Source organism: Hemiscyllium ocellatum, chromosome 14 (genome assembly GCF_020745735.1).
Source record: "Hemiscyllium ocellatum isolate sHemOce1 chromosome 14, sHemOce1.pat.X.cur, whole genome shotgun sequence".
Taxonomy (NCBI): Eukaryota; Metazoa; Chordata; class Chondrichthyes; order Orectolobiformes; family Hemiscylliidae; genus Hemiscyllium; species Hemiscyllium ocellatum.
In genome coordinates, this window is record NC_083414.1 from 33,200,098 (window position 1) to 33,212,993 (window position 12,896).

Below are 12,896 nucleotides of genomic sequence, written 5' to 3' on the forward strand. Positions count from 1 at the left end.
GTTGCAACCCATTGCAACCTACAACAGCCTTCCACACTATCCACAACTCTACCAACCTTAATGTCATCAGCAAACTAACTAACCCACCCCTCCACTTCCTCATCTAATCATTTGTAAAAATCACAAAGAGGAGAGGTCCCAGAACTGATCCCTGTGGAACACCACTGGTCTCCAAGCTCCAGGCTGAATACTTTCCAACTACTACCACCCTCTGTCTTCAATGGGCCAGCCAAATTTCCTGTTATTCCATGCCTCCTTATGTTCTGAATGAGCCTACCATGGGGAACCTTATCAAACGCCTTGCTAAAATCGACATACACAACATCCACTGCTCTACCTTCATCCATGTGTTTTGTCACATCTCAAAGAATTCAATAAGGTTTGTGAGGCATGACCTGCCATGCTGACTATCTCTAATCAAGCTATGCTTTTCCAACTAATCATAAATCCTGTCTTTCAGAATCCTTTCCACTAATTTGCCCATCACCTATGTAAACCTGACTGGTCTGTAATTCCCAGGATTATCTGTATTTCCTTTCTTGAATAAGGGAATAACATTTGCCACCATCCAATCATCTGGTACTTCTCCAGTGGACAGTTAGGACACAAAGATCATCATCAAAGGCGCAGCAAGCTCTTCCCTCGCTTCCTGTAGTAACCTTGGGTATATCCCACAAGCCCAGGGGACTTAACTATCCTCATGTTTTTCAAAATGTCCAGCACTTCCTCCTTATAAACATCAACCTGTTCAATCGTGTCAGCTTGTTTCACGCTGTCCTCACAAACGACAAGGTCCCTGTCACTAGTAAATACTGAAGCAAAGTATTCATTAAGGACATCCTCTACCTCCTCCGACTCCAGGCACAAATTCCCTCCAGTATCGCTGATCAGCCCTACCCTCACTCTGGCCATCCTCTTGTTCCACACATAAGTGTAGAATGCTTGGAGTTTTCCTTAATCCGACCCACCAAGGCTTTTTCATGCCTCTTTCTAGCTCTCCTAAGTCCATTCTTCATCTCCTTCCTAGCTATCTTGTAACCCTCTGGAGCTCTGTCAGATCCTTGCTTCCTCAACCTTAAGTAATCTTCCTCCTCCTTCTTGACTGGATGTTCCCCATCTCTTGTCATCCAAGGTTCCTTCACACTGACATCCCTTTCTTGCCTCAGTGAGACAAACCTATCCAGCACCATCAGCAAGTGCTCCCTATTCATCCTCCACATTTCCCTGAGAATGTCTGCTCCCAAATTTATGCAGCACAGTTCCTGCCTAATTGCATTGTAATTTCCCCTCACCAATTAAATACTTTCCCATACCGTCTAGTCCCGTCCTTCTCCATGACTATAGTAAAGGCCAGGGAGTTGTGATCACTATCACCAAAATGCTGTCCCACCAAGAGATGTGACATCTGACCTGGTCTGTTGCCATGCACCAAATCCAATATGGCCTCCCCTCCAGTCGGCCTATCTATGTATTGAGTCAGGAATCCTTCCTGGACACACCTCACAAAATCTGCTCCATCCAAACAATTTGCATTAAGGAGGTTCCAAACAATATTAGGAAAGTTGAAGTCACCCATAACAACAACCCTGTTACTTCTGCACATTTCCAAAATCTGCTCTTTCGTGTCTCTGTTGCTATTGGGGGTTCTACAGAAAACTCCCAATAGAGTGACTGCTACTTTCTTGTTTTCCAACCATACTGACTCAGTAGACAAATCCTACTCAACAACCTGTATTTCTGCAACTGTGATAGAATCCCTGATTAGCAATGCCACTCCCTCACTCTTTTACCTTCCTCCCTATTCCTTTTGAAACATCTAAACCCTTGAACAGCCAACAACCATATCCGCCCCTGTGACATCCAAGTCTTCGTAATGGCCAAAACATCATAGCTCCAAGTATTGATCCATGCTCTAAGTTCATCACCCTTATTCCTGACACTTCTTGCATTAAAATAGACACACTTCAAACCATCACACTGACTGCAACTTTGCCCTATCAACTGTGTATCCTTTCTCACACACTCTCTGCATGCTGTATCTGCCTGTTTGCCAATAGGTCTGGTTCACATCTCCCTGCCAAACTAGTTTCAACCCTCATGAAGAGCTCTAGCAAACCTCCCACCCAGGATATTGGTACCCCTCCAGCTCAGATGCAACCTGTACTCCTTGTACAGGTCCCACCTTCCCCAGAAATTAACCTAATGATCCACATTTCTGAAGCCCCCCCCTTCCTACACCAGTTCTGCAGCCAGGTGGTCAGCTGCACTTGCTGTCTGTTCCTAGCCTCACTAGCCCGTGGCACTAGTAGAATACTGAGATTACTTCTCTGCTCGTCCTGCCTTCGAGATTCCAACCTAATCCTCTATATTCACTTTTCAAGTCCTCATCCCTTTTCCTAGCTGTGTCATTGGTACCATGTGTACATGACCTCTGGCTGCTCACCCTCCTCCTTAAGAATCCTGTAGTCTCAATCCAAAACATTCCTGACCCTGGCACCTGGGAGGCAACATACCAATGGGGAGTCTCGTTCTCATCCGCATAAATCTCCTATCTGTTCTTCTAACCATTGAATCTCCCATCACTACCGCTGTCTTATTCTCCCCCCTTCCCTTCTGAGCCACAGAGCCAGGCTCAGTACTTAGAGACCTGGTCACAGTGGCTTTCCCCTGGTAGGTTCCCCACACCAATAGTAGTCAAAGCTGTATACTTATTGTTGAGGGCACATGGAATGCCTGCACAGAGCTACCTAAAATTTATCCTGTAACTTAGGCATGAATATCTCCCTATAACTTCTGTCTGCCACCCCCTCAGCCTCCTGAATGATCCAAAGTTCATCCAGCTCCTGCTCCAGTTCCCTAATGTGATCTGTAAGTTACATATTGTGGATTCTTAGAGAGCTTGACAGGGTAAAGGCTGAGAGGATATTTCCCCTCATGGGTGAGTCTAAAACCAGATGGTATAGTCTCTAGTTTAACACTGAGATGAGGCGGAATTTCTTCTCTCAGATGGTTGTGAATATTTGGAACTCTTTGCCACAGAGAGCAGTGGGGGGCACAGTCCTAGTCTACATTTAAGGTTGCGATAGATCGATTCTTGATCAATAGGGGTATCTAGAGTTATGGGGAAAATGCAGTAAAATGAACGTGAGGAATGTTGGATCTGTCAGGATCCTGTTGAATGGCGGCACACATTTGAGGAGCTGATCGTCTACTTCTGTTCCTAATTCTTATGGTCTTATGATTTTTACAAATATAAGAATGCACTTCAACTCACTACCTGTTTAAGTTGCATATTGTGGTGAATGTTAAAGGAAATTGCGATCATTTCATGGTAAATCTTTGGCTAAATAATGTATTTCTTTTATGTTTGTTGCAGGTCATTTGTCATCCAACAGATTCCAAGCAGTAACCTCTTTATGGTTGTTGTAGACGCCAGCTGTGATTGCCCAGTTGGACCAATTACAATGGACCCTATAGAGATAATGTATATCCTTTAATATAGTTAATTGAGTTAATCTGTTTTTGAAAAGTATTTAATTTTATTAATGAATACTTTCCAATCAGCAGAAGCAGCAAAGCAGATGTATAATAAGAACATTTCAAAATAATATCTATCTATTTATAGAGCATAATGTGTGTGTGATTTGGCAGCAGTCATACTGTTACATAGTTACTTTGAAAGTCACCCAAGCAGGTATGGTTCTGTGCTTGATTTATTCATGTCAGTTTATTTAGTTTAATTTACCTTTAGTTTGAGTGAGTAATACTTTTTCCTAACATGAATACAGCTCATTTTTTGCTACATTTAGAGAGAGTTGAAAATCACTATAGAGTAAAATTACCTTTCTTTGCCTCAGACTGTTGAATAGCCTGGCTACAGTGAATGCTATCTCAGCTTTCTGGGAGTTTGTTCTTACATTTCGTGTGTTGCATCCTCTAGAACCATTCCTAGGTATGGCTTGCATAATCGACAGGATAACTAACTAGAGGTAGTTGTGCATTAATGTGCAGTCAAAAGGATGTAGTTCTGGAATTCTCAGCATTGACTCTGGATTAAGGCTCAGTATGCGATCAAACATGGGCAAGAAAATCTTTTGTTATCGAGGTTCCTCAACTGACGTATCAGTTTTCCTCCATGTTAAATACCGCTTGGAAGAGACAGGGAGTACAAAATATAGTTTGGGGATTTAAGTGTCCCTCATGAAATGTGGCTTTGTAGTAGCACTACTGATTGAGCTGGCTAAGACCTGCCGAGCATATCTGTCAGCCTAGGACTGATGGTAAGTAAACCAATACAAGACTGTAAAAACTACTTGACCTCACCTGTAGCAATGTATCTGATGCAAATGCATCTGCCATTAACCATATTGATAGGAATGACATTATGGAAATGAGGTACTTTTGTTATGGACCAGATTAGACCTCCCAAAGTATATTTGGGAGATAGCCCAGACCCTAACTTTAAATACGCTTAAAAGGCAAGTGTAAGGTGCTGTATTCCAGATATGATTCGATTGGTCCAGCACTAAGCTTCAATCAAAGTATACTTATTCTTACAATGCAAATACTATACAACAAAAGAAGAATTGACATAACTATACTCTGTTGAAATACTTAACAAGATAATGTATTATTTAACCACTAATCATCAACTATTCCAATATAGGCAGCATTCCATAAACATACCTTGACAAAAATGCAGTTCAGGAAAACAGTAATGATTCTCATATTCTGGCTGTCTCCAGACCAAATTCAAGAAATAGTCTGCCCCTTTTGATTTTTAAGAGGAAGCCTTGCTGTCTAAGACTTCACTCTCACAGCAGAGAACCCAAGCTTTTAGCTCTAGCAGCCAGCTGAAACCTTCTCAACTAACTGAAAGCAAAACTAAAAATCTTCCTGAATCTGGGTGATCCCTGACCCCAGCCACTCATGATTCTTCTGTCTTAATTTAAAAACAAAACACCCAGGGAGAACTCAAAGTTGTTTGTCTGTGTGAAGAAGGCATTTCAGCACCATAGTGACAATACCCCTCGGCAAGAGAAACAGGACAGAGCACATCTCTTAAAGGCACAGTACTACCACACTGTCTTCATATTTAGGTCACCCTCCATTGTGCAGTATGCCCTTATCAGTATATCAAATGAGGTAGAACAGGTCTCATTATTCAAAATTGGACATGCAATTCACACTTCAACAGGTCATCAACAGCAGCAGAATTGTAATCCACCACAATGTTTGGTTTCATGGCCCGTACTATCACTCACTCTATCATTACCATCAAGCCAAGCAAACAATGCTGGTTCAGTGAAAAATATTGGAAAGCATTAGCAGCTGAGGAGCAAATGTGTTAAACAGCAGAAGCGATATGCTGTAGATTTATCTAATCCACCACTTAGATCAATGCCCTGTTGTCCCATTACATTCAGTTGTGAAAAGTGATGGATTGTTAATCAGCTGACTTGAAGAGCGTGTATCATAAATATCCTCATTATGATGATGAAGATCTTACAAACATCTTCAAACAGAACTGCCAAGTAGACGATCCATCTTCACCTTTTGATGAGGTCACAATATCTCAGAAATGAGTCTTCAGTTAATTGAATTCATTTCACATGAGATCAAGAAGAACCAAGCACACTTGATAAAGTGGTCTGGATACAGATTTCTGCAGGGTCTGTCCTGTCCCACCAACAGGACAGGATATACCTGAGGATGAAAATGGTGGTGTCTGGGACATTGTCTTTAAAGTTTGATTCTGAGTATACCTTTTGTCAGGTGTTGCTTGGCCAGTTTATTGGACAGCTCTCCCAATTTAACATTTGCACTTTGTTGGTAGCAGCAAACACAATATGATTGAATTTTCATCTGGTATTAGAAGGAAAAGAATGGTTCTCAGATACTGTTTTAAATCTAAATGAAAGCAGTTGAGCAGGCATGAAAGCAGAGCTAGATGAAGGAAATTAGAATACCAGATTAGGAGATAAATCATAGAAAAGTATTTAAGGGGGTATGTTAAAACACTCAGAATAAATTCCAACTATAAAAATAAATTCTAAGAAGTTGACCAACTTGCCATGATTATCTGAAGAAGTTAAGGAAAGGATCAAATTGAAGGAAAAAAAAACATACAAATGTGCAAAATGACTAACAGCTCAGATGATTGGTCAGAAAATTAAAAATGGCAGAGAATGACTAAAATGTAAATCAGATGAAAGAAATTAAAGTATGAAAGAAAGTTCATGAGAAATATAAAAATGAATAGCAAGGGTTTCTATAAGTACCTAAAAAGGAAAAGTGAGTTTTGGTCCATTAGAAAATGAAAATAATGAAATTGTAATCACTCGGAAAGTGGTACTGAACAAACTGATGGAGCTACAGGCTGACAAGTTGGGTCCTGTTGGACTTCATCCTTGGGTCTTCAAAGAAGTGGCCAACGAAATAGTAGATGTGTTGGTATTAAATTTCCAAAGCTTGCTATATTCTGGAAAGGTGGCATCAGTCTGGAAAGTAGAAAATATAACTCCACTACAGTATTCAGAATCTAATGTGAGATTGGAGGAACAAACAGGCCAAATTAGAAAGTTTCCTTCCCTCACTGTTAGTAAACCTGTCAGGTTTTTGGATTACGTCAGTTGCTTTATTGTCACTCTCTTACTGTTAACATCTTAATTTGTAGATTTTACTGAAAGAAGTGCAAATTCTCAAACTTTATGATCGAAATTTAATTCATTTTCTTCATTTTAATCATCCAGGCTTCTGAATTACAAGCCCGGTAACATGACCTCTACATCACCAGTCTACATTGCTATTATTCATTATTATTGTAATTACATTCACAAATTGAGAGCTCAGGAGAGGCTATATTAATGAGTGTGTTAATGCTGGTGCATTTCTGCCGGTCACTACAATATTATTTTTGATAATCTCATTTGTCCCCAGTGTGTCTAAAATGTTTCTATTTTTGAGACCTACTGTGATCTTCCAGTCATTTCAGCTGCACTTTATTTGAAAGAATGTATTAAAATGCAATATTTTAAGGGAACATTTGAAACTGACTCTCCTTAACTGCTGTGAACATAATGAATCACAGAAATGTGATCACCTTAGATCTCAGAAAATCAGAAGACGTCCAGACTCCTGTCATCCATTCCATGCTGAAGTAAGCAACTATGTTTAAGAGCGATCAATCAACTTATACAATAGCTATTTTTACAAAATAGTTAAGCTGTTGTTTTCAATGAGTTGGAAATCTGCCTTTCTCTTTCCATAGGTACATAATGCATTTTAAGGAAGACTTTCTATAAAACAAATTAAAATGATTACATACATTTTTTAGCAACTATCAAACTCCAATTGTGTTTACTATTTAGCTCATGAGCTGAAAATTAAATAATAAAGGTTAATGAATTATTGTAAACTCCATGTCATTGTGCCTGAATACTTCAGTTGACAGTTTACCTGATTGTGAAAGTCTTGGTGCAACGCTCAGGTTCTCCTCCTCTTGATGCTACATTTAACATAGTTTGCAAAAGGAAAAATCATTGCTATAGAGCGTATCAGATATTTATGGGCAGCTTTCTTTGAGGTAATCACCAATACCACACTGTTAACTGTAGAGTTTGACCCAGTCTAAATGATAAACAATTTTATTTTGTTCTACAACAAGAGTAATATTTGAGGCCTAAATCTTCACTCCCTGTTAGGCCTGCAGAGTCGGGATAGTTCCTTGCTCTGCAAACCTGGGCTTTAAAAATTATTGTCCATATTTCTGATCTTCAGTCTGAGGAGTAGAGTGGATTAGAAGTCAGGGTGAATGACTCCATAGAATAGAACTATGGAGGCTGCCAGTTGTGAAGATAGGTTAACCAGAAGACCCTATTTGTCCCGGAGAGAATGGTGGTGTGTTGCTTTCTTTAATCACAAGTCCATGTGTTATAAGTATACACTAGTGCTGCCGTAAGGGAGTTCCAGTCACTTGTCCTAGGGACGATGTGTTATAATTTTGCATCGGGGCAGTGTGGCACAGAGCGAAACTTGGATATCTTTTTTATATCTATTTGACTCATTCCCCAGAACTGTACTCAAATACTTAGGAAAATTTAGAAAACTAAGCAGTTGGTCTGAGTACTGTTCCAAACATTTATCTAAAGGTTGACAATTTTTCAAGATTTTTCTTACTTCCAGCATAGTTTTCCCTTCAAATCTCATCCAAGTGTCCCACTGGTATATCTCCCAGTTCAACACAGGTGTAGCTAGTGTCTTGAGTATAACAACCTGAGACAAAACTCTTTTGGTTCTAATGTTCTTTAACTCTGGAGTTTCTTGCCTCGAATTCTCTACCTGTCTTCTCAGCTTGGTTATCCCTGAAGTGTAATGTATTTTTAGGAGTCCTCTGATAACCATTATTAAAATCTCTTCCTCAGTACACTGAATATTAAATGAACTTTGCCTGTCAGAGATGTTCCATGCTTTGCACCTAGATTGTTATAAAAGCTAAAACTAAATATGTTTTATAAATCTGTTCAAGATTAGAGCCATATCCACAATGTACCCACCACTTTAATTAAATTCTTGTTGACCCTTTACTCTTCTAATATTTCTCTCCCAGGTAACTTGCTCACATGATCATTGACCAGAAGCCAGGTGCTTTACCAGAAACTAAGTCATAAAGAATGCTAGTATCAACATAGGTTTTATGCCTTTAGCAAAAACACACATGTACATTTACAGTAACAAAAGCATAGGTGGTTTCAGAAACAGTTAAGAGTTTAGCACTCAAGAATTAACAGTACAGAGACAGAGAAAGGTGATCAAATTTATTTGTTATTAACATCTGTGAAAGAAAAGCTGAAGGTAACTCACAGAGCTTAACAGAAAAAATAGCTGCCATACCAATGAAAGCGACATTAAGAGGCATAACCAAAACATTGAGCAGAGATGTTTGTTAGGGAGGTTTTTATATAGCCGGAAACCTGGAAAACTCAAAGCACAGCCATTATTGATGGAATAAAGGGAAAATACATGAACAAACGTTTAACGCTAAAAGAAAGGTGAGCTCAAGAGATAAAATTCTAAAACTGAAGAAGGTTAGTGTTTGGAAAGACCCAAACTGGGAAACAATTTAAATATCTGGATGAGAGTTTTAAACTTGAAATGTTAGTGGTCTGCAAACCAACGCAAGTCAGTGAAGTCAAATGAGTGGGATTTAGTATTGAATAGGATCTAGACAACAGAGTTTTGAGTTTGCTGATCTCTGCAGATAGTGGGGATGTTAGACCAGCCTGGAGATCATTGGAATCATGAGGTCTGGTGATGACATAGGCATGATGGAAGGTTTCAGCAGTGGATGATTAAGGTAGATAATTTTAGAGGTGCATATGCATAACCTGTAACAATGTCTTTGCGATTACTGAGACTCACTTCAGCTACAGATTGAACCATTACTTATTACATAAGTATGAATATTAATATTAACCATTAGTAACAGAAAATTATTGTCTTGTGATTATGTCATATTTTTGTCAAATGTTTTGTAACCATATAAATAAACTTAATCATTTCAGGAAAATGCAAGAGAATGTGGAGGTGCACTGGATCTAACACCTTACCTTGCAATTCAACTGCTGCCTCTCACTGTGGCATTGTCTCAGACGTGACAGAAACTCTCGTATTAGAACTTTGGCATGCTGAATCATGGGAAGAATCATAAACTGAATGCCAACAGATTAGAGGAAATGCCAAGCAACGAAATACCCCTAAATTACACAAAACATTAGCAACTGAAACTTTTGGTGGAACCACAGTGAAGGTAAATGTTAGATCAGAACTAGGTAAACAATTTGCAACTTATGCAAAATATATACAGGTATTGTCATTATGGTAACCATAAACTGTGAGACTAAACCATTCACTTTGCAGACATCATTGGTGATTGATTGTTTTGAGCCTTGCCTTATCCTTAAGAGATTGAACTTGTTTGTGTACATTTTTAAATAAACAATCTCTTGAAAACAGCAGGTTTGATGTAGCATGGAGTACCTTTTGTTGTGTCAATTGTTAACTCTATGTTCCATTAATGCATTTTCTTATTTCTCTATATCATTTGTACATGACTTTCATATAAAGAAAACTAGTGAATAGTTGTTTCTGTACACAGACTGTTTACAGTGTTAAAATGTCACCTGGTTGCTGAAATCCCATTAGAAATAGATATGGAATGGAAAATCATCTCCTCAGCAGACTTTTAAATTCTCTCCTCAGCAGACTTTTAAATTCAAACAAAAATTGTGTAATTGCCATATCAATCAATGTTTTAATTCAAATGCTCATTTGTTAAAATTAGCAAGTTGTTGTTTTACTGTAGGTCTTCATTTCTACACACAAAAAGCAAGGAATATTGTAGCAAGAATATTCTTAGTTAAACACAAACTGTTATTTGCAGCTTTCCAAATATGCACGTTTTGTATGATATGCCCGGTGATGCTGAATATTATAAAGAGGAAAATTGAAGAAATGTATGAATATGCATAGAATATTTGATCATTCGCAATATTCTGAATAAAGAGAAACATTGTAAATTTGTTGAAATTTTTTGTTTTTGTTCAGAAATGTTGCTGCAGTCCCATTGGGGATACTTAAATGCATATAGCTAACAGAATCATGCATCAGGATTTAGGCAGTTATTTATAAATGCTCAAACAGATATTAAATTAAATGGGACTTTGAGTTAAAAATAAACAATTGATTAATTTAAAAACAAATTATTGCAGCAAATTATATTTCAGAAGTTTTGAATATGATCATATTTCTGTGAGTCTTTATGTAGTCAAGAGTGAAAGACTGTACATGTACTGAACACAATCGTCCGTGGAAGGTAAGAAGGAAAGAGTAAAGCTGCGCAGGCACTCCCCAGGTTGTGAATGAGTTCTGTTCTGGCATCTATTTGCAAGTCAATTTGTACATAAGTCAGAACACAATGCAGAACAATATACAGGAAATAATCGTATGTGGAATCTTTAATATTACATCCCTGTATGAGATTGTGTTCGTAAGTATGATAAATCAGATATCTTAAAAACAAGAGAGGGAGACAGAAACTGCATAGGGATCACAGAGAGATTTTAAAAAGTAAAGGGTGAAAATCATGGTGATAAGAAAAAACAGAAAAGTGAAACCAAAAGAAATGAACAAGTAAAAAGGGTAACCACTGAATGGCACACAATAAAGGAGAAACATCTACAGAGATTTGACACATCAAGTATAAAACAATTGCACTCACCATTAAGAAAACTGTCCACACAGATTTAAGATTCTGTATTGGAGGGATTTCATTTTCGAGACTTCAGCTTAAATCTAACATTTAGTCAAGAGGACCTTCAAGTGTCCATCAGCAACAATGTCAGCAAGCAGACTAGAGTCATAGAGATGTACATCACAGAAACAGACGCTTCAGTCCAACTCATCCATGCCAACATAATCTAGTCCCATTTGTCAGCACTTGGCCCATATATGTCTAAACTCTTGCTATTTATATATCCATCCAGATGCCTTTTAACTGCTGTGATTGTACCAGCCCCCACCACTTCCTCTGGCAGCTCATTCCATACATGAACTATGAAAACGTTGCATGTTAGGTCCCTTTTATATCTTTCTCCTTTCACCCTAAACCTATGTTCTATAGTTCTGGACTCCCCCAACCCAGGGAAAAGACCTTGTCTTTTTATCCTATCCATGCCCCTCATGATTTTATCAACTTCTATAAGGTCACCCCTCAACCTCCGACACTTCAGGGAAAACAGCCCCAGCCTATTCAGCCTCTCCCTATAGCTCAAATCTGCCAGACTTGGCAACACTCTTGTACATCTTTTCTGAAGCCTTTCAAGTTCCATAATATCTTTCCAATAGAAAGAAGACCAGAATTGCATGCAATATTCAAAACATGGCCTAACCAATGTCCTGTACAGCCGCAACATGATTTCCCAACTCCTGTACTCAATACTCTGACCAATAAAGGAAAGCATACCAAACTCCTCCTTGACTATACTATTTACCTATGACTCTACTTTCAAGGAAATGTGAACCTGCACTTGAAGGTCTATTTGTTCAGCATCACTCCCCAGGAGCTTACCATTAAGCATATAAGTCCTGCTCTGATTTACTTTTCCAAAATGCATCACCTCACATTTATCTAAATTAACTCCACCTGCCACTCCTCAGCCCATTGGCCCATCTGACCAAGACCCTGTTGTACTCTGAGGTAACCTCCTTTGCTGTCCACTACATCTCCAATTTTGGTGTCATCTGCAAACTTACTAACTATACCTTCTATGTTCACATCTAAATCATTTAAATAAATGACGAAAAGCAGTGGACCCAGCTCCAATACTTGTGGCACACCATTGGTCATAGGCCGCCATTCTGAAAAACAACCCTCCACCACTACCCTCTGTCTTCTACCTTTGAGCCAGTTTTGTATCCAAATGTCTAGTACTTCCTGTATTCCATGAGGTCTAACCTTGCTAACCAGTCTTCTATGAGAAACCTGGTCAAACATCTTAATGAAGTCCACATGGATCACGTGTACCACTCTGCCTTCATAATCCTCTTTGTTACTTATTCAAAAAACTCAATCAAGTCTGTGAGACATGATTTCCCAAGCACGAAGCCATGCTGGCTATCCCTAATCAGTCTTTGCCTTTCCAAATACATGTACATCCTGTCCCTCAGGATTCCCTCCAACAATTTGCCCACCACCAATGTCAGGCTCACGAGTCTATAGTTCCATGGCTTTTCCTTACCACCTTTCTTAAAGAGTGACATGATGTTAGCCAACCTCCAGCCCTCCAGGCACCTCATCTGTGACTATCGATGATCCAAATATCTCAGCAAGAGGCCCA

General features: G+C 38.9%; 1 protein-coding gene and 1 long non-coding RNA gene across 4 annotated transcripts in view; one reads left to right on the top strand and one right to left on the bottom strand.

Annotated features, from left to right (window-relative positions):
* The window catches only part of cacna2d3a (calcium channel, voltage-dependent, alpha 2/delta subunit 3a), a 953,890-nt gene extending 943,341 nt beyond the window's left edge, over positions 1-10,549 (top strand). For 2 of the 3 annotated variants that reach the window (XM_060835582.1, XM_060835583.1), the window contains 3 exons: positions 3,377-3,486; positions 7,077-7,159; positions 9,564-10,548. In XM_060835582.1, the coding sequence (XP_060691565.1) occupies positions 3,377-3,486; positions 7,077-7,159; positions 9,564-9,656 (286 nt within the window). In that variant the 3' untranslated portion in view covers positions 9,657-10,548. Of the gene's footprint in view, positions 1-3,376; positions 3,487-7,076; positions 7,160-9,563 lie in introns of all 3 variants that reach the window. The other variant, XM_060835584.1, reaches the window with a different exon arrangement.
* The window catches only part of LOC132822337 (uncharacterized), a 130,415-nt gene that overhangs the window by 21,138 nt on the left and 96,381 nt on the right, over positions 1-12,896 (bottom strand). The window lies entirely within an intron of this gene.